The sequence below is a fragment of the Budorcas taxicolor genome, chromosome 20 (genome assembly GCF_023091745.1).
Source record: "Budorcas taxicolor isolate Tak-1 chromosome 20, Takin1.1, whole genome shotgun sequence".
In the NCBI taxonomy this organism is placed as follows: domain Eukaryota; kingdom Metazoa; phylum Chordata; class Mammalia; order Artiodactyla; family Bovidae; genus Budorcas; species Budorcas taxicolor.
In genome coordinates this window covers 43,196,387-43,219,533 of record NC_068929.1, presented here as the reverse complement: position 1 = coordinate 43,219,533, position 23,147 = coordinate 43,196,387, and the positions used below count along the sequence as shown (strand labels likewise).

The 23,147-nt window shown below is 44.7% G+C and overlaps 1 protein-coding gene across 1 annotated transcript in view; it reads right to left on the bottom strand.

Moving 5' to 3' along the window:
- Nucleotides 1-7,430: 7,430 nt before the first annotated feature.
- SLC45A2 (solute carrier family 45 member 2) overlaps nucleotides 7,431-23,147 on the bottom strand; it is a 34,802-nt gene continuing 19,085 nt past the window's right edge. Inside the window, exons 3-7 of the mRNA XM_052659314.1 lie at nucleotides 20,333-20,658; nucleotides 15,856-15,999; nucleotides 15,064-15,187; nucleotides 10,400-10,605; nucleotides 7,431-7,715 (exon numbers count right to left, since the gene is read on the bottom strand). Coding sequence (XP_052515274.1) covers nucleotides 7,491-7,715; nucleotides 10,400-10,605; nucleotides 15,064-15,187; nucleotides 15,856-15,999; nucleotides 20,333-20,658 — 1,025 coding nt within the window. The 3' untranslated portion in view covers nucleotides 7,431-7,490. The remainder of the gene's footprint in view (nucleotides 7,716-10,399; nucleotides 10,606-15,063; nucleotides 15,188-15,855; nucleotides 16,000-20,332; nucleotides 20,659-23,147) is intronic.

Sequence of the window (23,147 nt, the reverse complement as noted above, 5' to 3'; positions counted from 1 at the left end):
CGGGCAGGCCTAAAGTATGGGACCCGGAAACTTTTTCAGAGTTGAAAGAAAGAAGTGACAATCTTGTTCCGCCCGCAGGAGAAATGCACCAAGAAAGAGCCACCTCCCATGAGGCGTATGCTTTATCTTTGGGGTCGGGGAGAGTGCGCACACCCGGAGCCCGACTGGGACTCTGCACCGCTCAAGGGTCGCCGGAACCAAAACGTGTACTAGAAGAGCTCTTTGCCGGGGAGTGGTTTCCCTGCGAGAGCGAGCGGACTCAGTGAGATTACAGAGGCTGAAGAGAGCGACTTCTTCAGGCTGCTGCTGCTGCTAAGTCGCTTCAGTCGTGTCCGACTCTGCTGCTGCTGCTGCTGCTGCTGCTGCTAAGTTGCTTCAGTCGTGTCCGACTCTAGGCGACCCCATAGAAGGAAGCCCACCAGGCTCCCCCGTCCCTGGGATTCTCGAAGAGAAGTGGGGGTGGGGCACGTGCTCTCTGGGTACTCCAACAGCAAGTGAGTGCGCCCTGCGCTGGAAGCAGGGAGTCTGGATTCCCTTGAGAGCCCTGCGGGTGCCTGGAGACACTATGTCCGCTCGGGTCCATGCACTGCAGGTGAGCTCTGCCCTGGAGCAATTTGAACAGGTCTAAGGAGACACGCCACGGGGAGCAGAGACTTTTCTGCAGCCTCACGCTCTCACTCTTTGGGAATCGGAATGCGTGTTTGATTGAGGCTCTAGACCAGCAAGCAGAGGAATGACTCGGCCGCGTTTTTTGCAGGCTTAGAAGATTAAGAGATGCTGTAGAAACGTGGTTCCTGAAAACCAAACTCCCTGAAGCTGGAGTCTGATCGTTCCAGAGGAGTTGTGGGGTAGGAAGGGGAATGGGAGACTCAAGTAAACTCTGTGCTGAAGGGGAAACAGTAGGGAGAGTCTGTTCTGGGTGAATTACCAGGATTTCAGGTGTGGGGTTTCTTATTGCTCATAACACTGAGGAGAGAAGGCAAGAATCAGAATTCCCACAGGACTCTACCTTAACCAAGTTCCATTCATTCTAAAGAGTGCTCAGCACGTTGACACACATGATGAATTTTTCCGTAACCCCCCGTCTAACGGGGCCTTCTGAAGGGTGACACATTTCTCATGACAATTCTGTTCTGGTCACAGCAGTATAGTTCTTTCTTGAGGCTGCTCAGAGGGTGGGATGGAATGATCTACCCATCCAGCTGCCAGTTTTGACAGAGGTGCTGCTGTTTTTCTCTTTGGTGACCTAGTTTGAGATCACAAACAGGCACCTACTGGTGTGCTTATTTTCATAGCATAAATCATCTCTATACAAGCGTGTCTGCTTCTATAGCCTCTTGAACCATAAATTACTTTGTGATTTTGTTGGAAATTTCCAGGACTGTCTGAGATTTAAGGTTCAAAATGTGAACTCCACAGCTCCAGCACTCCTGTCTCACTTTCTGTAACACACACAGTACAAAAATTAAGACCCTGCCACAAACACAAAAGCTGCTTGACCTCCCCATTCCTGAGCAGCCTTGAAGAAGGTAGCTTTTTTTAGAAAACAGAATAATGCTTTTGTTTCAAAGTAGTCAAATTAGCCTCTGTTTGCCAAGTAGGATGAAAACTTATTGATACTGATATTGAGAACCAATGAGCTAATAAACATTGAACTATAATCCCAAGTCTCCAAAATATAAAGTAAACGAACAAGTAAACACCTACAAAGAACAAATAGTAGCATGGTAGTGTATCTCTGTTACACAGATATTAGACACTTACTGAGATATTCGACACTTACTGAGATATTCTCTTTATTAAGCAACTTGCTGTTTCAAATTTGACAATAAACAATGTGTGGGTTGCCCAAGGTTTTTAGGAAACTATGTTGAAGTGTGTACTTCTGCTATGATGGGCACCAGAAAAACAGAAGGGGTGGGGGCAAGGACTTCAGGAAAGAACTCTATGAAAGGAGTCACCTTGTCCCCCTCACCCACATCTGTGGACTTCTAAGAACATGGCTAGAGGGAGCCAAGACCAAAACTATCTACACAAGGACAAAAGCATCAACAAGGAAATGGTCAAATCCAGTTGAGACCATCAAATTATTATTATTTTTTGAATGCTTGTTGTATGCCTAGCTCTGTGTTGAGTGTTGGGGTTATGTACACATTCCTGACATTTAGAAGGGGACAGTACCATGTACATGAGGCAAATGAGTTATGGGATAGTGAGTTAAATGCCGTGTTGTTGCTGTTCAGTCACTAAGTTGTGTCAGACTTTTTTTGATCCCATGAACTGCAGCACTCCAGGCCTCCGTGTCCTTCACTATCTCCCTAAGTTTGCTCAAACTTATGTCCATTGAGTCAGCGATGCCATCCAACCATCTCATCCTCTGTCAACCACTTCTCCTCCTGCCCTCAATCTTTCCCAGCATCAGGGTCTTTTCCAATGAGTCAGCTCTTCACAGCAGGTGGCCAAAGTATTGGACCTTCAGCATCAGTCCTCACAATGGATATGCAAGGTTGATTTCCTTTAGGACTGATTGGTTTGATCTTCTTGTTTTTGAATATCATAGTAAGGGCTAAAACGAAGTGTTGTTTATAGGAATACAGGGATGGAGAACTTGATTCTGTTGGGGAATCAGAGACTTCCTGGACAAAGCAGTATTTGAGATGGACCTATGAATATGGGCTTCTCTTGTGGCTCAGCTGGTAAAGAATCTTCCTGCAATGTGGGAGACCTAGGTTTGATCCCTGGGTTGGGAAGATCCCCTGGAGAAGGGAAAGGCTACCCACTCCAGTATTCTAGCCTGGAGAATTCCATGGACTGTATATAGTCCATGGGGTGGCAAAGAGTTGGACATGACTGAGCGACATTCACTTTCACTTCACTTTCTTAGGAATATGAGTACAATTTAGATGGGCAATCTGGCAATTGAGACAGAGAGTAGGTGCATAGCTAGGGCATTTGAAGCTGGGGAAATTTAGTGATCAAAGGCTTTGAGGTTGGAGGGCAAGGTGCATGGAGGGAGAAGCAAGGCAGTATGGCTTCCCTTTCTCTTACAGGATTTACTGGGATTTCTAGGAAGAATGTAAATGTCCCTGCACTTGCTTTATTTGTCTGGGAACAGGACAGCTCTGTCCCAGAGGGGGTATGTCACTGGTATACTAAGAACAAGTACTTAAGTTCCCAAAGGTGGTTAACAGAGTGTGAAAGTTGCTCAGTTGTGTCCAACTCTTTGCAACCCCATGGACTATACAGTCCATGGAATGCTCCAGGACAGAACACTGGAGTGAGAACCTTTCCCTTTTCCAAGAGGTTTCCCAACCCAGGGATCGAACCCGTGTCTCCCACATTGCAGGTGGATTCTTCACCAGCTGAGCTACAGGGAAGCCCTGGTAGATTAACAGCCTTTAAGGTGGTTAAAGGCTTTTAAAATTGGATTCTATCTGCTCATTCAAATCTCAGTGAAGTTGAGTTCAAGGAGTAAAGTATTACTTAAGTGTGAGTGTGAGTGTGTGTGTGTGTGTGAGAGAGAGAGTCTGTGTGCTCTAGCTCCCTTTTCCATCCCATAGCCCACCCAGTGTCCCATCTGAAAAGAGCTTCACTTGTAATGAAGACCACGCCCTGTGGTTGGCCACAGATGACTACTCTTGACTTCCTTGGGGGTCCAGGGAAGATGACTCTCAGTTGCAGCTCACCCTTCCAGCCCACCCAGTCATTCATTTCAAAATCTTTAATCAGCAGAGCAGTGCTTGGAGAAATGATCAGAAGATACACATTGAACTCAGCAAATGATTCCATTTCCAAATGTTGCAGAGGTCAAGAACAGGCAGGTGAGGCAGGAGAGATGGCTGGTTGCTGATTCTTTCTTAAGGCTGCGTGCTATCATGTGGAAAAAGCTTCCCTGGTGGCTCAGATGGTAAGGCGTCTGCCTGCAATATGGGAGGCTCAGGTTTGATCCCTGGGTCAGGAAGATCCCCTGGGGAAGGAAATGGCAACCCACTCCAGTACTCTTGCCTGGCCAATCCCATGGACAGAGGAGCCTGGTAAGCTACAGCCCACGGGGTCTCAGAGTTGGGCACGACTGAGCGACTTCACTTTCCTTTCCTTTCCTGTGTCATGTGGGCCCCTGAGAGCACTGGCTCATTCTCGTCCTAGGCCCAGGGCAGGGGTCCTGTGTGGGATTGGGAGCAGGTGTCCTCCCTGGGTCCTCTTCTAAGTCAGTCATGACCTTGCTGCTCTTGGATGGATAACGTGAAGGGGATAAGGAGTAAGGAAGACTGGGGAAGATGGAATCTTTTTGCTGGTGAGTGCAATAATTTCATTTGTGAGTGTATATTCCAATAGTGGGCGTCCGTGGTGGCTCAGATGGTAAAGAGTCTGCCTGCGGTGCTTGAGACCAGGGTTCGATCCCTGGGTCTGGAAGATCCCCTGGGGAAGGAAATGGCAACCAACTCCGGTATTCTTCCCTGGAAAATCTCATGGGCGGAGGAGTCTGGCAAGATACAGTCTGTGGGGTCGCAAAGAATCTGACACCACTGAGCGACTTCACTTTCACTTTTCTTTTCACTTTCATTCCAGTAGGTGGCGCTAGTGGTAAAGAATCCGCCTGCCAATCCGGGAGACGCAAAAGACATGGGGTTCGATCCCTGGGTGGGGAATATCCCCGAGAAGAACGCATGGCAACCACTCCAGTATCCTTGCCTAGAGAATCCTATGGACAGAGGAGCCTGGTGGGCTACAGTCCATGGGGTCACAAAGAGTTGGATATGACTGAAGCAACAGCACACGCACACGCACACACACACACACACACACACACACACACACTGATAGAAGGCAGGGGGCCTGGATTGGACAGAAAATAAGTGCCAATGTGCACAGGAGGGAGGTGAGGTCTGAGGAGAAAGCTCAGCTCAGTCTGGAAAAATTAATCTGGAGAAAATGGGATGAACTGTGGGAACCCAGAGAACCTGGTGCTGAATAAGGAAGCTGTGTGTGTTCTGCAGGTGGCAAGTGTGGGCAGCGAAAGAAGGATTGACCACTCTGGTGTAAGGCTTGCCCTCCTTCCCCTCCTGCCCCACCTTACACAACCAGAAGAGCTCAGATCCACAGGGGTACCCCAGAAATACCACCCCACGCCCTAGCACTGCCCCTGCCACAACCCAAGAGCAGCAGAGATCAGGCTCTTAAAAGGGAGGCAGCCAAGAGAACCGCAGCCTGGAGCCATCAGACCTGGGCAGCCAGGACCCCTACCCCGGGTCTGATACTAGAGAGGGCTGCTCAATCCTCCGCTCCCACCTGTACCCCTTCCCACATAGCGAGGAATCCATGGAGCTGCCTGGAGCCTGAGCCCTGCTCCTCCACCCCCTAGACTATGCTTCGGTATGCAAGACGTCAAATTCCCCATCTAAATGGCTCTGAGGCTCTAAGGGCTCCGTGGGTCCTTTCTTCTTGAAGGTGGAAGACACTGCTGAGTCTGTGCACCCTTAGGTGTGAAGGGAGGCTGAGGGTGACTGTTTGCAGGTGTGGTAAAGGGCAGGGAGTTGGGAAGGCTATGGACGTGCAGGTGTCAAGTCCCCACAGGTGCCCTCACAGTGCTGGACTGGGATAAGGGTGGGAAAAGGGGGGATGGGCCTTCATCAGCGGTCTCTCCCCCAGGCCCTGCAAATGCAAACGTTAAGAGTGGACCTGCACCCCTCATTCCCCAGGAGGTTTTGTGAAAGGGAACCCAAAGAACCCCCGAGCACAGTTCTCCTTTGCAGTACCCCTTCCCCAAATGAGCCTACGCTGCAGGCTCCTGGCCATGCTACTGAACCGTCCATTCTGCTATGCACCAGGAAGCCAGAAGACAGCCTGAATCCCTGTGTCCTTGTTCTCAAAGCAGCTCATTTCATGTCTCCAAATTCCCTTCCAGCATGGGAGGTCTCCATAATCTAGAAATTCACCTGAGGCAGTGATTACACAACCAGCTCTAAGATAAGGCAGGAGAAGGAACCACATAACATGTTTTAACTTGGAGAAACGTGGGCAAATCATTCTGCACCACTCAGGCACATCTGGAATTATATAGAAAACACTCATGAAGGACAGGTGATGGGGAGATCTAGACCTGAGGAAGCAGGATGGTGAGCCTTTAAAAAATAATTAATGATGGCTGTCATGTATCAAGTGCAGACCAGTGGCCAGCCTCCAGGCTGAGTGCTGCTCTTATAGGGAACAGCAGAGCCCAAGTGCCTGCGTTCAAAGCCCAGCTCTGCCACTTCGGAGCTGTGTAGCTTCAGATGAGAACTATAAACCTCTCTGCCTCTGTTTCCTCATCTAGAAAATGGAGATCAGTAGCAGCAGCTTCTCCCAAGATTGCTGTATTAACATGGGTAAAATGCTGAGAATGGTGGTAAGCACTCTGTAAGGCTTAGGTATTACAAATGGTCACCACTCTCTGGGGTAGGAAGTATTGGGTGTGTCATAAAGTTCCCTCAGCTTTTTCCATAAGATGTTACGGAAACCTCGAATGAACTTTTTGGCTAACTCAATATTACCCCAAATGTACAGATGAACAAGTGCAGCTTTTGAGGTTCTGTAGTTTGCTGGGGAGCAGCAAAGCCAGGATCTCAAACCAGCCTGGCTCTAAAGCTCACGGTCTTTCTGTTAAACCATGCTGCCATCATGAACTTCAAGGGGTACGGCTGAGAAATGCTGCTTCACTTGGAGAAGAGAGGATCACAGGAGAAACGGGAGGCAGTTATTTGAAAGGCTTCCAGTGAGACTCCAGGGACTGGAACAAAAGTGCAGGCTAGAGAGAAATATTTTTACTTTATCAATAAGATGAGCTGTTTCCAAGTGGGAAATCCTCTAGCATGAGATGTTCAGGCAGACTTGTAGGGATAGTATAAATTAACATGAGTGAATCATGACCGAGTTAAATATGAATTGAATATGAATGAATTAATAGCTCAAATCACCAGCCTTATTTTGCATAATGATGCATTGGATGAAAAATAGAATCTTCCTGACTATATACGGACCCCTAGTTAAAAAATAAAAATTAAAAAATCACATCACAGGATAAATTCCAGCATCACAAGTGTGTGTTAGTCAGCGGCTCAGGTTTTATCAAGGCCTAAAATGCCCTGTGGAAAACAGACCCTGCCTCCCCATTCCACTGCAGTGACTCAGGGAGAAAATTGCAAGGAGGTGCTGTCATCCATACTTGCCCTTTCCCACCAGTGAATGGGGGCATGGCCCAGTCTCTCCTAAGACAAGTCATGCTTGAATACTGAGACTGATGTGGACAGAGCTGGCTGGGAATAAGGGGTAGCAACGCACAGAGTCAGACACGATTGAAGTGACTTAGCAGCAGCGGCAGCAGCAACTGCAGTTGAAGTCAAAACACGTGGCATCCAAAGGGCAGATACAAAAAACGCAGAGCTAGATAAAGATTGATTTCGTGCTGCGTGCACCACGGTGTCTGAGGTTAGGGACCGTGTCTCTTTATTGACCTAATCCACATATCTAACAAAGAGAGCCACAAAGCAACAGCCAATCAGTGCCACCGCAGAGGCTGTGATCACCACGACGACGACGCTGCCAGCTGTGTTGACCAGAAGCCCCAGGCCACTTCCGACCAGGATCTGAGCCAGCTGCACCATGCATGTGAGGGTGGCGCAGTCCAGGCCCTGCCCTCTGCTGCTGCCATCCAGGCCCCCACCCAGGGCCCGTTGCTTCTGCAAGACAAGAACAGGGACAGCATTTGATCTATGCCAGCTGTTCCATAGGGCAGAGTCAGCAAGCAAACTTTTTCTTTAGAAAGCCAGATAACAGATACTTGCAGCTGTGGTTCCAAACACACGTGCCAAAGTAGTCACGGCACACAAACAAGTTCCAACACAACCTTAAGACACTGCTATTTGATTCAAGCTCCACTCCCTGCCTTTTCCCCCTACCTGCCACAAAATCTTGAATATTAACTATGGGAGTTAAATGATGAAGAACACAAAATTCTCTCTTCCTAAGCATTCAATAAATACAGTGGATTCGAAACAATAAATACCCCTTTTCATCCCTTCCTTAGAGTTGAAAGTTCAAACACTTTCAGGAGGGTGTTGAATCACAGATATATGTTAGGAGAGGCAACATAAAAAAGCAATTAAACCTTTTAAAATAGGGTTGTTGTTTGGTGAGTAGATTAATGTTTGATTACTCATTTGACATTTGGTCTGAATTGGCTGATAGCATTGTCATTTATCAGGTATCATATACGTGCTAGGGCTTGAGCAAGGCTCTTTCACTTACATTATTTCATTCATGCTTACCACCTTTCCAGAGGCACATGGAAGGGAAGCCCCAAAGTGTTAGCCCCTCAGTCACGTCCGGTTCTTTGTGACCCCATGGACTGCAGCCAGCCAGGCTACTCTGTCCATGAGGATTCTCCAGGCAAGAATATTGGAGTGGGTAGCCATTCCCTTCTCCAGGGGATCTTCCTGACTCAGGGATTGAACCCCAGTAACCTTCATTGCAGGTAGGCTTTTTTTTTTCTTTTACCATCTGAGCCATCAGGGAGGACCATATTATTATCATTAACCTCATAATAACAATAATACAATACTACTGCCTACCATTTTTTGAGTCTTTGCAAGGTGCCAGGTAGGCATTATGCTAAGCAGATTACCTATACTATCTCATTTCATTTAATTTTTCAACAATTCTATAAGGTGGGTGTATCATTCCCATTTGACTAGAAAACTAAGGCTCTATGAGTCTGAAAGATAATTCCTACACTATTAAATTTAAAAAAATCATTGTGCAGGAAAATGCATAGTATCCTTTGAATAAGAAAAGGAAAATGAGAAAATGCAATTCATAATCGCTAGATTTTCATTCAAAAATACTAGAAAGATAGACAAAAATCTAAAGAAAGTGGTTACATGTAGGGGCCTGGGGTAGGGGGAAGGGGGAATAGGGAAAGAGTGAAGGGAGAGGGAGGCAGGTGCCATTTGATTCACACTTGCCTATCATTGTGGCTGCTGAACCATGTCATTGTATTTCCCATCTAAAAATGAACTCATTTTGAGTGACACTTAGTAAATAAATGGACAAGATCTCTGGGCTTCGCTGGTGACGAAGACGGCAAAGAATCTGCCTATAATGCAAGAGACCCAGGTTCGATCCCTGAGTCAGGAAGATCCACTGGAAAAGGGAATGGCAACCCACTCCAGTATTCCTGCCTGGAGAATTCCATGGACAGAGAAGCCTGGCGGGCTACAGTTCATGGGGTCACAAAGAATTGGATACAACTGAGTGACTTTTTTTTCCACTTTATGATTCCCCAGTGTCCCATAGCTCCCAAATGGGGGAGGCACAATTTGAATCCAGGTTCTTCTGCGTCCATAGCCTCTGTGTTTGGGGCCTAGTATCATACAGCTCTGTCTTGGAGGGGAGGTTCTCAATGCCAGCTGTATTCTAGCAGCTAAGTGCCTGCCATGCATTGAAACATTAGTGATGATGTCTGCCAGGAGTAAGGACAGCTACAACTCTTGTTTAAAGGTTTTAACGCCTAGTGCAACCCTGCCGCACTGAGCTTGCCAGATCAAATGATGAAAAAGAAGGCCAGTGTTCTAGTCACATGGACATGTGTTCAGGGTTTTTGCAGTTTCCTGCTCAGACGGATAAGCTAATAGTTCTCTTTAGCTTTTACAGTTGAGGAAATGTAAGCCTATTTTCAGGGGGAAAGGTGCATATTTTGATAAGAAAAGGTGGTAATTTTAGAGCAGAAATACCCAACTAATGCTTTTTTTAAAAAACCCAACCCAAACTCCCAGCCACATGGAATCTTGCCCTCTGGCTTGAATTTCCAGATGGAAATAGAGATGGGCTGGGCCTCCCTTGAGGCAGCTAGAGAGTTAACCAGCTGCCACCAGCTTTCCTCCCTGCACACCAGGCATGACTTACTAAAACCCCATTTCCAAGGAAACTATTGCTCAACCAGTAACTCCCAGAAATGGCACCGGACCTCTGTAGTGGTTGAGGGCCGGGGCCCTCACTGTGGCACCCAGAAGTGGCTGCAGGGGCATGGCAGGTGTCATAAGCCCAGAGTTTCCCCTGCTTTGTCTCTGTGTGATTGTGGTCTGGCTTCTCAGCATTACCAACCCTCCCTTTTCCAATGTGACAAATGGGAGTAATGGTGCCTGTCTGACTGCTCCCAAGTGCACTGGGCTTCAGAGTAAGGAGGAGAGGGTGGGCTGGGAACGTGGTCATGCCCTGGCCAGGCCATCGTAGCATCTGGCTGGACATTTTAGTGCTGTAGTTTCGAGAACCCCTATTTTCCAGCTCTGCTCTACACTTTCCCACCAAGTCCCCCCGCCTTCAGGTGGCTCCAGACATCACTCGGCACTGAGGTTCGACCACGCACCTGCTCCTCACAGTGATACACAGCGATGAGGGTAAAGGGTACCGTGTACAGGGTGCTGGACATCACGCCAAATAAGGTGCACATGGCCAGAGTGGAGTAGACATTTGGGAAGAGCCCGATGAATCCTGTGCCCAGGCCAAACAGCAAATACCCCATAAAGTAAAGACCCTTTAATCCGATGCAGGGAACCAAAATTTTCTGAAAGTCTGTGGGGAGAAGAGAGGGAGAAATTATAGCTGGCAGTGCCTCACAACATCTCATAATTTCAGACAACCTTTGCTTTTGAAGATTCACTTTTGTTTTTTTAAATCTTTCCTTTGATATTGAGTCAGGAACAAAAGAACCCCCTTATCTATGCTTGAAGACAGCTGGTTTTGGGAATCAGCTTTGAATCCTTTGCCTAAAGGAGAGCTGGTGATTGCCTTCCTGGGTTGATTTTCTTTTCTGCAGGGAAGGACCAGGGACTGTGTAGTGGGCAGCTGTATATAGCAACAAGACGCAGAAAAGATGATTGAAAAGCCCACCTTTGTTTTGGGACCCTGGGGATGCAGGACATGCAAGAAAAGTGCAGTTCTTTCTAATTCACAGGGATCTATCCCAGCAGGACCAAAATGACAATCCAGGTCTATCTTGACCCAAAGTCAGGTTGGAGGAAATGAACATAACCAGAGTTTATGGAATAAGCTGAGTCATTCAGTTTTTCCACCCCACCCAAATACTGTCTCCACAACCTGAGAAGCAGGTAAAGAAGGTACTTCACCTGCAGACACTGGCCCTGACATACCAGCCCTTCCCAGTCAGGTCAGGGGACCCTGCTGTGCCAGGCACCTCCCCATCGCTGGCACCCTCATACTCCGGACAAGCTCTATAACTTCTCCAAAACCTCAGCTTCTTGATCAAAAAAATGGAATTAGTAAAGTCCTTGCTGGCGGTTGTTACTAGGATCAAATGAAGTAAAATAGCTGTGAAATCCCCCAGCCAAATGCCAAGCACACGGAAGACATCAAGTTAACACTGGCTATCATAATTCCAAAAACACAGACTTTGCTGAATATGGTTGACTTTCCACTGGGGTCTCCTCGAAGCAGGTAAACTTGGCTTGCTCATAAAAGACTCATGGTAGAGCTCATTCTTTAAAACTGAAAATTTTGCTTTAAAATATTTTCCTGTTTTTCACCACAGTAGGGAAAATCCCTAAGAATGTTTTATCTTCCTTTTTTAATCATTTATTTTAATCCATAGTTTTATCTTTCCTCTGCCCCATGCTGCTAGATGTACCCAGGAGATAGATAAATGATAAAAACTAGAAATGTGCCTACTCAAGAGTGAAATTTCCCATATCTTTTCAAATAATTATTGAATTTACACTGCATAGACAAGAAACCTCATCTGTATTCCATTTGTATTATTGTTATATCAATTATGCATTAAATATGTGAAGAGAAAGTCACTCAGTAATGTCTGACTCTTTGTGACCCCATGGACTATACAGTCCATGGAATTCTCCAGGCCAGAATACTAGAGTGGGTGGCCTTTCCCTTCTCCAGGGGATCTTCCCAATCCAGGAATCAAGCCCAGCTCTCCCTCATTGCAGGTGGATTCTTTACCAGCTGAGCCACAACAGATGCCCAAGAATACTTGAGTGGTAGGCCATCCCTTCTCCAGGGGATCTTCCCGACCAAGAAATTGAACCAGGGTCTCCTGCATTGCAGGTGAATTAAATTTGTATCTATTATGTCTTACATTGGTATCAATTTGGAATTCTGAAAATGTTAAAGGAACAACATTGCTTCCTCTATTAAATTCATGCCATGCTTGGAGGGGTGTTGTCAAGGCTGAGAATGAAAGCAGTATAAATCTAGTTTGCTTAATCATTGTGCAGAAAATGGAATATAAGCTATCTCAGTACCTGAAAGATACCATCAATATTTATTAGATAAATGCTCTCACCAAGTAGATGGGCCAACCAGGAAGAAGGCAAAAGGTGATAAAAAGATATTTGGAAACATAACTAACTTCACTACAAAGCCTGAAAATCTGGCGAAGAATGCTTTATTTATGAAGCGAAATTAATAACTGTCAGCCCACTTGACTTGCCCTATGCTGTTTCTGATACTAAATAACATCATGCCTCTCCTTAGGGTTGGAGAGAAATGATTGATTTAGGCCCCAGCTTTGAATAGTAGTCTATGCTATGAACAATTGGCTCTATTTCAGTACTCAGTGTGGCTATACTCATCGATCTAAGTGTACCTGTTGTGTAAAAGGAGCTTGAAAACAGTCTTTTATCACCATCTCCCATCTCTTACCTCAGCGGCCAGAGTGCCCTACCAAAGTCCCTCTGGACAGACATTCTGGGTCGTCAACCTGGTGTTATGTGATGAGTCCAAAATCCAGGGTTATCTAGTGTACTCTGGAATTGCGGCAAGTGACTGATTCTGCCCAGAGTGGGTTGGAGTGCAGAGGGAAAGACTTGAGAGATGGCACAAACAGGGGCATACTGGAGTTGGGTCTGGCTGGGTAGGGAGGGAGAAACAGCAGCTCAGGCGGAAGAAACCAAATATAAACACACAGACATGAGACTGGCTGGGAAGCGGGTCATTGGGAGAGTTCCTGTTTGGGAGTGACTGAGGTCCAAGGATGAGCCAGGCCAGACTCTGAGTCCTGGAGCACCAAGGTCAGGACCTCCACTCTATCATATGGGAGCCCCTAAGATCTTTAGGCAGCGCTGGTTGGTTTTTTATAAAGAACATTTTAGTTCTAACTCACCATCTTAGGAATATCATAGGTTTATACATTAATACAACTTTCAAAAACTATTAAAATAGGAGGGCTTCTTGTATAGAGAGATTTTAAGTAGAAAGGTCCTAAAAAATAACATGCTCTTGAATTTTCAAAAGCCAGGAAATTCATGTAGGAACTCAGCCTAGATAATGGAAGGTCCCTGGGAGGGATTCTTTGAGGAAAACAAGTTAAAATTGACATAAAATTAAAAGGCTAACGACTTTTAGAAAATATATTTTCCTCTTCAAAGAATAAGCATGGTAGTAAATAGTTGCCCTACATCTTGAAAGCACAAAGTGAGATGGATAAGTTATTTCAGTCTAATGCTCCCTGATTCTAGATATTTGAAATTGTCCTCCTGCAAGTTTCTTCTTCTTCTTCTTCTTAATCTGTACCCCCTGGAGCCAAGGATCAAACCTGCGTCTCTTACTTTTCCGGCACGCGCAGGCGAGTTCGTTACCGTTAGCGCCATCTGGGAAGCCCAAGGTGGGCAAAGGGCTTCCCTGGTGACTCAGTGGTAAAGAACCTGCCTGACAAGGCAGGAGATGCAGGTTCAATCCTTGGGTTGGGAAGATTCCCCGGAGAAGGAAATGGCAACCCACTCCAGTTTTCTTGGCCTGGGAAATCCCATGGGCAAAGGAACCTGGATGCAGTCCAAGGAGTTGTAGAGTCAGACATGGCTCAGCAACAAGGGGAAAAAAAGGTTTTGCTAAGGAAATGTAAGCTTCAAGCCACCACTATTTGGTTACCATAAATTTGAAAATAATGAATTCTATGGTTTTATGATTATGGGGTTCATGGATAGGCTTATATTAGGTCCCCTTTCCCCAGTTGTACTATACTTTAAAGAGATTTTCTTGATCTCAAAACAGGTTTTCAGCTGTTTTAGCTGGGCAAAGGGCTAAATGCCAGGCTAGGGGACAATGTGTACATTCACTTTCCTCCCCAACAAGAAGCACACTTCAGTGCATGATGCCCCTGGGAATGGTACCACAGACTGTCCTCCATTGCCTCCCCTGCTTCTACCTGGGCCATAACCCTGCTGTCCCCTGGGGCTTTCCAAAGCCTGGACCTCTGCCCTGCGGATCAGCTATTTTTCCCACAATATGGAAGAAGCTTCCAAATTTCCACTCCAAATGAGGGACCTGCATACATTTTAAAGGCCTGAGTTTTCATTTAACTCAAAGTGTACAGCACTTGGAGATTTCCATACAAATTAGCTAGCACAAAATGAGCCTGTGTGATGCCCTAAAATTAGAGGACATCCATTTGGACATAGTTAAATCCAATCCCAGAAATCCCTTTGAATACACTGTCCCCATAGATAAATTTAGCCAAGGTTGGAGGTGGGGGGTGAAGTTAATAGATCCCATGGAAAGCTGATGCCTGAGAAGAAAAGCTGTCCTTCTCAATCTAGAACAGGGCTCCTATAACATACCACCCTACTGATCAGAGCTAAAGTTATTTTATATGTTACTTTTGTCACTTATCATATTAACCATCCCTCCTATTTTCTGTCTAGATTGATAAGTGTATCTATGAAACCCCATGGTGATCTCACTGCAGCAGAACCCAGACCTGCTGTTAATCAATCATCTTGGCTGTGACGATCCCGCATGCATCCAATATTCTACCGTGTTGTTTCCAAGGTTTCCTCTTATTTCCCAAAGTATCTTGATCAGGAGCCCCTTGATTCCAAGTACAAAGTAATTGCTGTGGAGAATGGTACCCAGGATTCACTGGGAAAAGGCTACTTGATGTGGTCTCTTCTAAGGAAAAAGGTTTTTCCTGATCTTCATATATTTACCAAAAATATAATCCAAGATTCTGCTAGACCAGAACCCTTAGAAGACACCCTCAAGAGGAGGAGGCTTACTTACAAGAATAAAGTGAGGAGAACATAGAGTTGATGCACAAGCCCCAGCATCCAACCTCAACCCCTCTTTGGTAGATGAGGAACTCTGTGGAGTTGTGGGCACCGTAGGGATCCCCGTGGTACACGATCTGCAAGAAAGATTTGGGGCCGCTGAGTTCCCAGTGCGGGTTGGTAAGGACCCCTTCTCATGTGCTCTGTGTCTCTTCCCCTTGCTGGGGGCACAGACCTCATTCCCCCATGACTGTGGCACCCTTTCATCCTTTCACACCTCCACTCAAGGACCCTCAGGAGGACTTAATGCCTACTGCCTCCAATCTAAACAACATCCTTCAAATGTTGAACATCCCTTCTCCTGTCTAACATCTGGCTCCACCTGACTTAGGCAACCCTGTCACCTCTATTCTGATACAGCCAACAGGCTTCAGACTCATCTCCACACATGCCAGTCCTATCTCCAACTGGAATGTTTCCTCCCCGTCCCCTCCCTCTCCAATTCCTACTCACCCTTCAAGACCCAAATCACACTGCCCCTCCTTTATTAAGCCTGCTGTGACCACTACAGCTCACCTCAAATTTTCCTCATTTGTTGTATTTGATCAAGCACTGGTCCCATAGTGTCCTCTAACTGTGCAGGGTGTAGACACTTCCCTCTGGAACTTGTCTATAAGCCAGCTCCCTGAAAGTACTCTCTCTTCCTCTCTTACTGTGCCCATCCTAGAGGTGCTCAGAAGCTCCACAGGTGCTGATGGAGTAATTAGTGTGTGAGACAAAGAGCGCGTGCAGACATGTCTGTTACCTGGCCCATGAAGTCTGTGAAGAAGAGCATGTTGGACAGGAAGGCAGTCCATCCAATGAGGTGGCTGATGCAAAGACAGCGGTAATGAGGGGGCATGCTCCTCAATGCCCTCAACAGTGACCTCAAGGTCATTGTCCTCTGAGTCTGGAATAAAACACCAAACAGGTGTGACATTCAGTGTAGAATGTCAGTGTAGCCCACTGTGGGAGCCAGCACACAGCCATGTTACATATCTGTTAGTAGCGTATCACACAAGGTCTCACCATCTGGGCACACAACCATGGTTTCCAGGGAGTGTTCTCATAGGAGGTGTTTTGTTATGTATGTGCAGATACTTCACAGTTTCAGGCCAATATCAGGGCTTTGAGGACATAAGGGCGAAGGGACTAGAAATAGACTTGCTTTGAGCTAAGATGTAAGAGCCACCCATCAAATTTCCTATCTTTGAATGACAGAACCACTGTATCAGGATGAAGCTCATGGATTTAAGTGAGCCCCTAGATGGTTATAATTCTTAGATCTCTTGATTCTTAAAATCTGGTCATCCAAATTCCAATATGGCCTCTGTACTCTCTGTCTTCATGATTCTGTTCTATTCCATGGCAAAAAGATTTTGCAGAAGTAACTAAGGTTACTAATCAGTTGGCTTCAAGTTAATGAACAGGGAGATTATCTGGGTGACCCTAATGAAATCACATCAACCGTTTAAAAAGCACAGATTTTTCTCTGTCTAGGAGCAGAAGGGGAAGCCAGCAAGTCTCAAAGCACAAGAATTGCTGGGGTTTGAAGGTGAAGTGGGCCACAGGGAAGAACTTGAGTGTGACCTCCAGGAAATGACTGACCCCTGGCCATCAATTAGCAAGAAAACAAGGACCTCGACAACCACAAGAAGCTGGATTCTACCTGCATGAGCTCAAAGCTGATTCTTCCCCACTCAAACCTCTGGATGAGAAGGCAGCTACACCAACACCTTGATTTCAGCCTTGTGAGACCCTGAGCAGAGCACTTGACTGAGCCCACCCAGACTTCTGACCTACAGAAGTCTGAGATTATAAATGGGTGTGGCTTTAAGCTGCTAAACCTGTGGTGGTTTGTTATGCTGCAGTAGAATTACTACATCGAGCCAATCAGCTCCCTGCTCTGGGTCAGGTACCTCCTCCGGGTTTATTTCTCTGGATCCTGCCATCAGTCAACATGTGTACATGAGCCCTAAGTCTAGTCAGAAGTGAGAACACTGTAGAACATACGCATACACACAAAACTAGACCCATGTGAAATGAACACATATGCCCCCCCCGCCAATTCTTTAACCTAGACTTAAATTATGTTAAAACCAGAGGCTATAATTTATTGGTGTCAGTAGCTTTGAGAGAATGAAAAAAATTGAACTATTGGCACAACTGTTTTGAAGTAAAAGAAACAGCCTGTAACAGCTTGTCACATGAGAGAAGAAAAATATCTCGGGAATATTAAGAAATCAGCTGCCCTGAGACACTGAGACGGTAAACATTAACCATGGCAGGGTGATGGGTCTTTCTTTCTGTCTGATTTCTATTTGTTCTGAATCTTGACATAATAAAATTGGATCTTAGCTAGTTTATTTACAAGATAGTCTCCCAAGATTTTTCCATTTTAACTATAAGAGAAAATTGTTTTAGAACTCTTAATCTTCCATGAGAATGCTTTTTACTTCTTTGATGCAGAAAATTATATTCACTCATTGCAGGGTTGTTGTACAAGTTGATTTTTTATTTCATGGATTTTATAGTATTTAACCTAATGACCATGACTCCACTGACTTTTTATACTTACTCAGTATTAAAAAAAAAATACATAGACATTACTATGGAGTAAGGAAAAAAATATTTTCTGCATGTAGAACATGGTATCTGTCTAAATAAATGGTGACCATAGCAGAAATCCAATGTAGAACTGTTACTTTTTCCCTTGACTACAGGAAGAAACAATTAACGGTATAGACTGAGGAATAACAGCCTGATTTTCATATCTCAGGCCAAGCGATTCATCTTTAATTTCTTTCCCTTCTTTCCAAAAATTCAAAAATTTAAAAAGTGAATCTGACCAGCAAGTATTCAGCTTCATTTCAAATATTAATTTATGCTTTGGCCTTATATATAATTTCAGCCTGCTTTCATTGTTAACCTAATTTTTTCCTTTCTCCCCCAAATAAATAAAAGCTTCAAAATTATGCCTTTCTGTAAAAGCTGTGAATATAAATATTCAGTCTTTCTGGATATTTTAACTCAGAATGAAAATTCAGCTAGCATCTTACTCACTGACTCATCAGTTCCCTTAGTAAAGCCCTTGCAATGATTCTGAGCTGTTGGGAGTTGTCTTATTGCATGCATTTGTCAACCGGAGATTGGGTAATGATGGATTTATAAATGAAAAATGAACAGAGCCATGAGGGGGAGACAGAACCACACAAAAGTACCCTCAGAAGGAGACTAAACGTTGAAGGGAGCAACTAATGGTGGGGAAGAAATACAGATGTATTTTTATGGTATCCAATTTGAACAATGAAATAATTCAGGCCTCTTGCCATTAAAAAAAAAAAAAATCCCAGTTCTCAAATTGCACAGCCACCTTCATTTTGGAAAGTAGTGACTTTGACAAACAAGAATAGGTAGGACCTGACTCTGTGGAGATGCCCACTGCTCAGCTGGAAGCTCCCCAGATGCACTATTGGAATAGCAGTCGGGTGCTTGACTTTGAGCCTACGATATATTATTCTTTTTTTTTTTCCTACGTAGTTTTTCTTTTATTTTTTTGTCACATAATAGAAGCATGCAGAGCCTACAGTGTTGTGCCTGTGGCATATGCTGATACAAGATAACTGTATTTGATGCCTTTCTTCTCCTAACCGTGTAGAGGGTTTCATGCCTTTCAAAAGACTTCCACACACTTGATTCATTCAGTCATTACAACAGCCTCGGGGCAGACTGAGACAGCCTCTGTTGGGTGACTCTTTGAGGGCCAGTCTATGCAAAGAGGGCAGAGGCAGGCATAATCTATTGTATCTACTTCTCTTAATTAAACTGTCTGGTTTTATTCCTTTAACCCTGAGATTATTTTTGCTTTATTTTCAAAGGAATACTTGTCTATTACAGAAATGTTGAATTCACTGTAGGGTTTAGAAAGGAAAATGAAGACCACCTGTCAGCCCACCACACAAAGACAATAATTTCAATGAGCATTTTGGGTGTATATCCTTTCTGGTTTTTCCTCTGTGTCTGCGTAGCTTTTCCCACAATGTCCACTGTGAAAAATTCTTCGTGGTTAAACACTTGGTTCTGCAAATGACCTCTGACATCCTTGGCTTCTCCATGACTGAATAAAGAGCATCGTTGACTAATGGTGAGGTGATCTAGTCACAGCACATGTCCTAGAACTGCCCTCTGAACCTGCAACAGTGTGACCACCTCCAGGGCTTCCCCTTCTTCCTGAAGCCTACCAGGGCATCTACCATCCAAACGGATCACCGTATGTGCCATTGATCTGTTTAAATGTATGCACATCACCCATAATTACATATTCTTTGTGGGCAGAGAATATATGTGTTTTTTCATTGCAACCCATTGGCCACTGTTTCCTTTAATTCCACCTTAAAATGCTTTGTCACTCAGGGCATGATAAGGATGCTGTCTTTTTGGAATTTCATGGTTAAACAGTTGTTCATCTGTAAATATCCTTTATGGCAAATTTTTAATCCTCTCTTCTCTCAGGGAATGGGAAAAAACATTCATTTTGTATATATGTGTGTGTTCTATCTGATATATTATGTCTTAAATAAAGCTTCAAAAACACACACATCTAATGATCAAATGGCTTCCATTGTGTAGCTATTCCATGAATCCCATGCTGCTGCCTTGCAGAATCACACAGCAAGGGGGCTCCATCCTACCCGATACCAGCAGGGAGTATAAATGTTTTCCCACAGGCAGTCTGGAGCCCCAAGGTCTCAGCAGGTCTCTGGAGACCTAGATTCTCCTATTTTCTCTATTCACTGTATGATCAAAATAAAATGAAGGCTCCATCCCAATAGCCTCTTAGTTCCTCCAGTTCCCAACTGGGGATGCTTTTATTTGGAATAACAAATTTATAATCCTAATCTAGCCTGAGGATAGACAATTCCAGCCTTCTCTTATGGCCTAACATTTTACAGCCAGCTTCGTCTTCCCTGATTTGAGGGTCTGCAAAGAGTCAGAGCCAGAAGGACAAGAGGGAAATGCACACATTTTTCTATTAGGTGTAAAGTTTTAATCCCAAGGGATAATAGCTACTGGGCATTTGCAGATTCAGTTGGTAGATTCACAGAATTTCAATTTGAGGATAACAAAACTCTATACATCAAATAATCAAGCAAAACAAAGACAAGGATAATGTTAAAAGCATGAACACAAGGAAAGAACAAGACTATTTTTCCTAAGTAAATAAAAAAGAATTGCATCTTTACCTGTTCAGCAGGATTTTTGGTTTTTCCTCCCTGCAGCACCAACTCTTGGTTTACATAACCATTTTTCACTTTCTCAATAGACCCATATTCGTACATTTTGTCTGATGACAAGGCAAGGTCCTGGGGGGCTTGATGTGAGGGAATGTCCTTTGCAACATCTGTAAGTGGGGCTTCAGGAATACTGCACAGATGGATAATGAAACACAAGGTGAGCACCAGCGAGGAGAAGAAGAACATGACCTGGAATTCCGTGCCCAGCAGTCTTCCCAGTTCCAGGTGGGCCCAGTCAATGGCACCCAAAAGGTAACCGAGAGCACCTCCCAAACCTGCAAAGAAAGAAGGAGCTGTATTAGCATTAATTAGAACTGTCTTCTCTCTCACCATGTGCAGGCCCTCTACTTCAGTGGGAAAGTTCCCTGAGGACAGCAGAGGTGGCCTGGTTATAACTGGAGAAGTAACACAGGGAGAGGCTAAGACACCTAGGCTGGATGTGTGGGTTCAAGGCCTGGCTCTAGTATACACTTGCTGTGAACTTGAACTTCTTCATTCATGATATGGGGATGATGATTAAAAAAAAAATAATAATATGCTAGACACATAGTAAGCACTTAGTAAATATTGCCACCATCTGAAGTCCCATGATTTTCTAAACTGTACTCACAACATGGCTTAAGAACTAAAACTTCTAAGAGCCCTAGTTTCTGATTGCAATAAAATATAATTATTGCATTGTCACTGATCCATGAATAAGTTTCTTAGGGTGACACGAGTTTGCAAAGATCAAACAGCCTTGGAATCTTTCTTCTTTCCCCTATGACAAGCTAAAGGTGTGACTTGAGGAGATAAGTTAGGAGTTTAGGTTTAACAGATACACACTACTACATATAAAAGAGATAAACAACAAGGACCTACTATATAGCACAGGGAACTATATTCAATATCTTGTAATAACCTATAATGAAAAAGAACCTGAAAAAGCACTTGTATAACTGAACCACTTTGCTGTATACCTGAAACATTGTAAATCAACTATACTTCAATAAAATAAAATAGAAAACAAAAGCTAAAGGTACTTGGTACCAGTTGATAGCCACAGAAAAAATAAAATCAAAAATTTAAATATGAATTTTAAAATATTTATTTGTTTATTTGGCTGTGCTGTGTCTTAGTTTCAGCACCTGGGATCTTCAGTCCTCACTGTGGCATGCGGGTTCTTTAATTGCAGCATTTGAACTCTTTAGCTCTGGCATGTGGGATCTCGTTCCTTCATCCAGGTCCCCTGCATTGGGAGGATGGAGTCTTAGCCACTGTAAAGTGAAGTCGCTCAGTTGTGTCCGACTCTTTGTGAGCCCATGGACTGTAGCCTACCGGGCTCCTCCGTCCATGGGATTTTCCAGGCAAGAGTACTAGAGTGGGTTGCCATTTCCTTCTCCAGAGGATCTTCCCAACCCAGGGCTCGAACCCGGGTCTCCCGCACTGTAGGCAGACGCTTTACCGTCTGAGAGCCACAAGCCACTGTACCACCAGGTAAATCCCTAAATATGAATTTTTAAAAATCTTGTAATCCTGTCCCAGGATCCCGACCTGAAGTCCTTCTGGTGCTTGCCTTACCTGCTTACACTTAAAGACAGTGTGATCTGAGGGACATTGAGGAGGGATTTCTCAAAAATGATCCTGCCCTTACAGCACAACATTTGAAATTCTGCCATTAGTGATTCATTCTTCGGGGTTCCTGTTTTAAAAAGCAAGTGCTCCTGGTACAGACAAGCTATTGCAGGTCTCAGTACTGAAGCAGTAAGTGCTTTTCAGATGGTCTGCCTGGCCGTCGGCACCAGTGACATCTGAGAGTGCTGGGTCTCAGTGGGAGCATAGCATGGGGTAGGAGGATGTCCAGGGGAGTAAGCAGATGGATGCCAAACACATCTACCTACAATGAAGCGCAGGGCTGATCCTCCTGCAAATACCTTTAAACATCAACCTTCCATCCTGTCTTACCAAAGGGAAATATCTATCTACCTAGTCAGATCAGCTTTGTGTTTGTTTTTCTTTTTCTTGTGTTAGTGAAGTCTCCATTTTATCTCCCAGGTAAAGACAACATCCTGGGACTTGCCTGGTGGTCCAGTGGCTAAGACTCCACTCTCCCAGTGTAGGGAGCTTGGGTCCGATCCCTGGTCAGGGAACTAGAACCCAAATGCCACAACTAAGAGTTTGCATGTTGCAGCTAAAAGATCCCACATGCTGCAAAGAAGATCGAAGATCCTTCAAGCCGCAACTAAAACCTGGTGGAGCCAAACAAATAAATGAAATTAAAAAAAAAATAATAAAAAAGACAATATTCTCACAAATCAGAGAATTAAGGAATAAAACAGAGCTTAAGGAAGTCTTTCTCAAACCCTGAACATTTAAACTTACCTAAACCCTGATCCCAGGAACACAAATCTGAATGCCAGGTAATATGAATCCTAATTTATCCAGAATGTTGGAAGAATGGATGATTCTAGTCACCTCACATTCTGTCTAACTGCAATTTACCCAGTATTTACAGATGAACAAATGTTTAACCACTGAATTCCAAGCACATCATTGTCATGCCCTGAGTGACAAAGCATTTTAAGGCAGAATTATGGGGAACAGTGGCCAATGGGTTACAATGAGAAAAAAAAAAACAACGTATGTTCTCTGCTAGCAAGGAATATGTAGTCTAGTTATGGGTGAGGTGCATGTGTTTAAATAGATAAATGGTACACAGAGTGACCTGTTTGGATGGTAGGCACCCTGGTGGGCTCCAGGAAGAAAGGGAAGCCTTGGAGGTGGT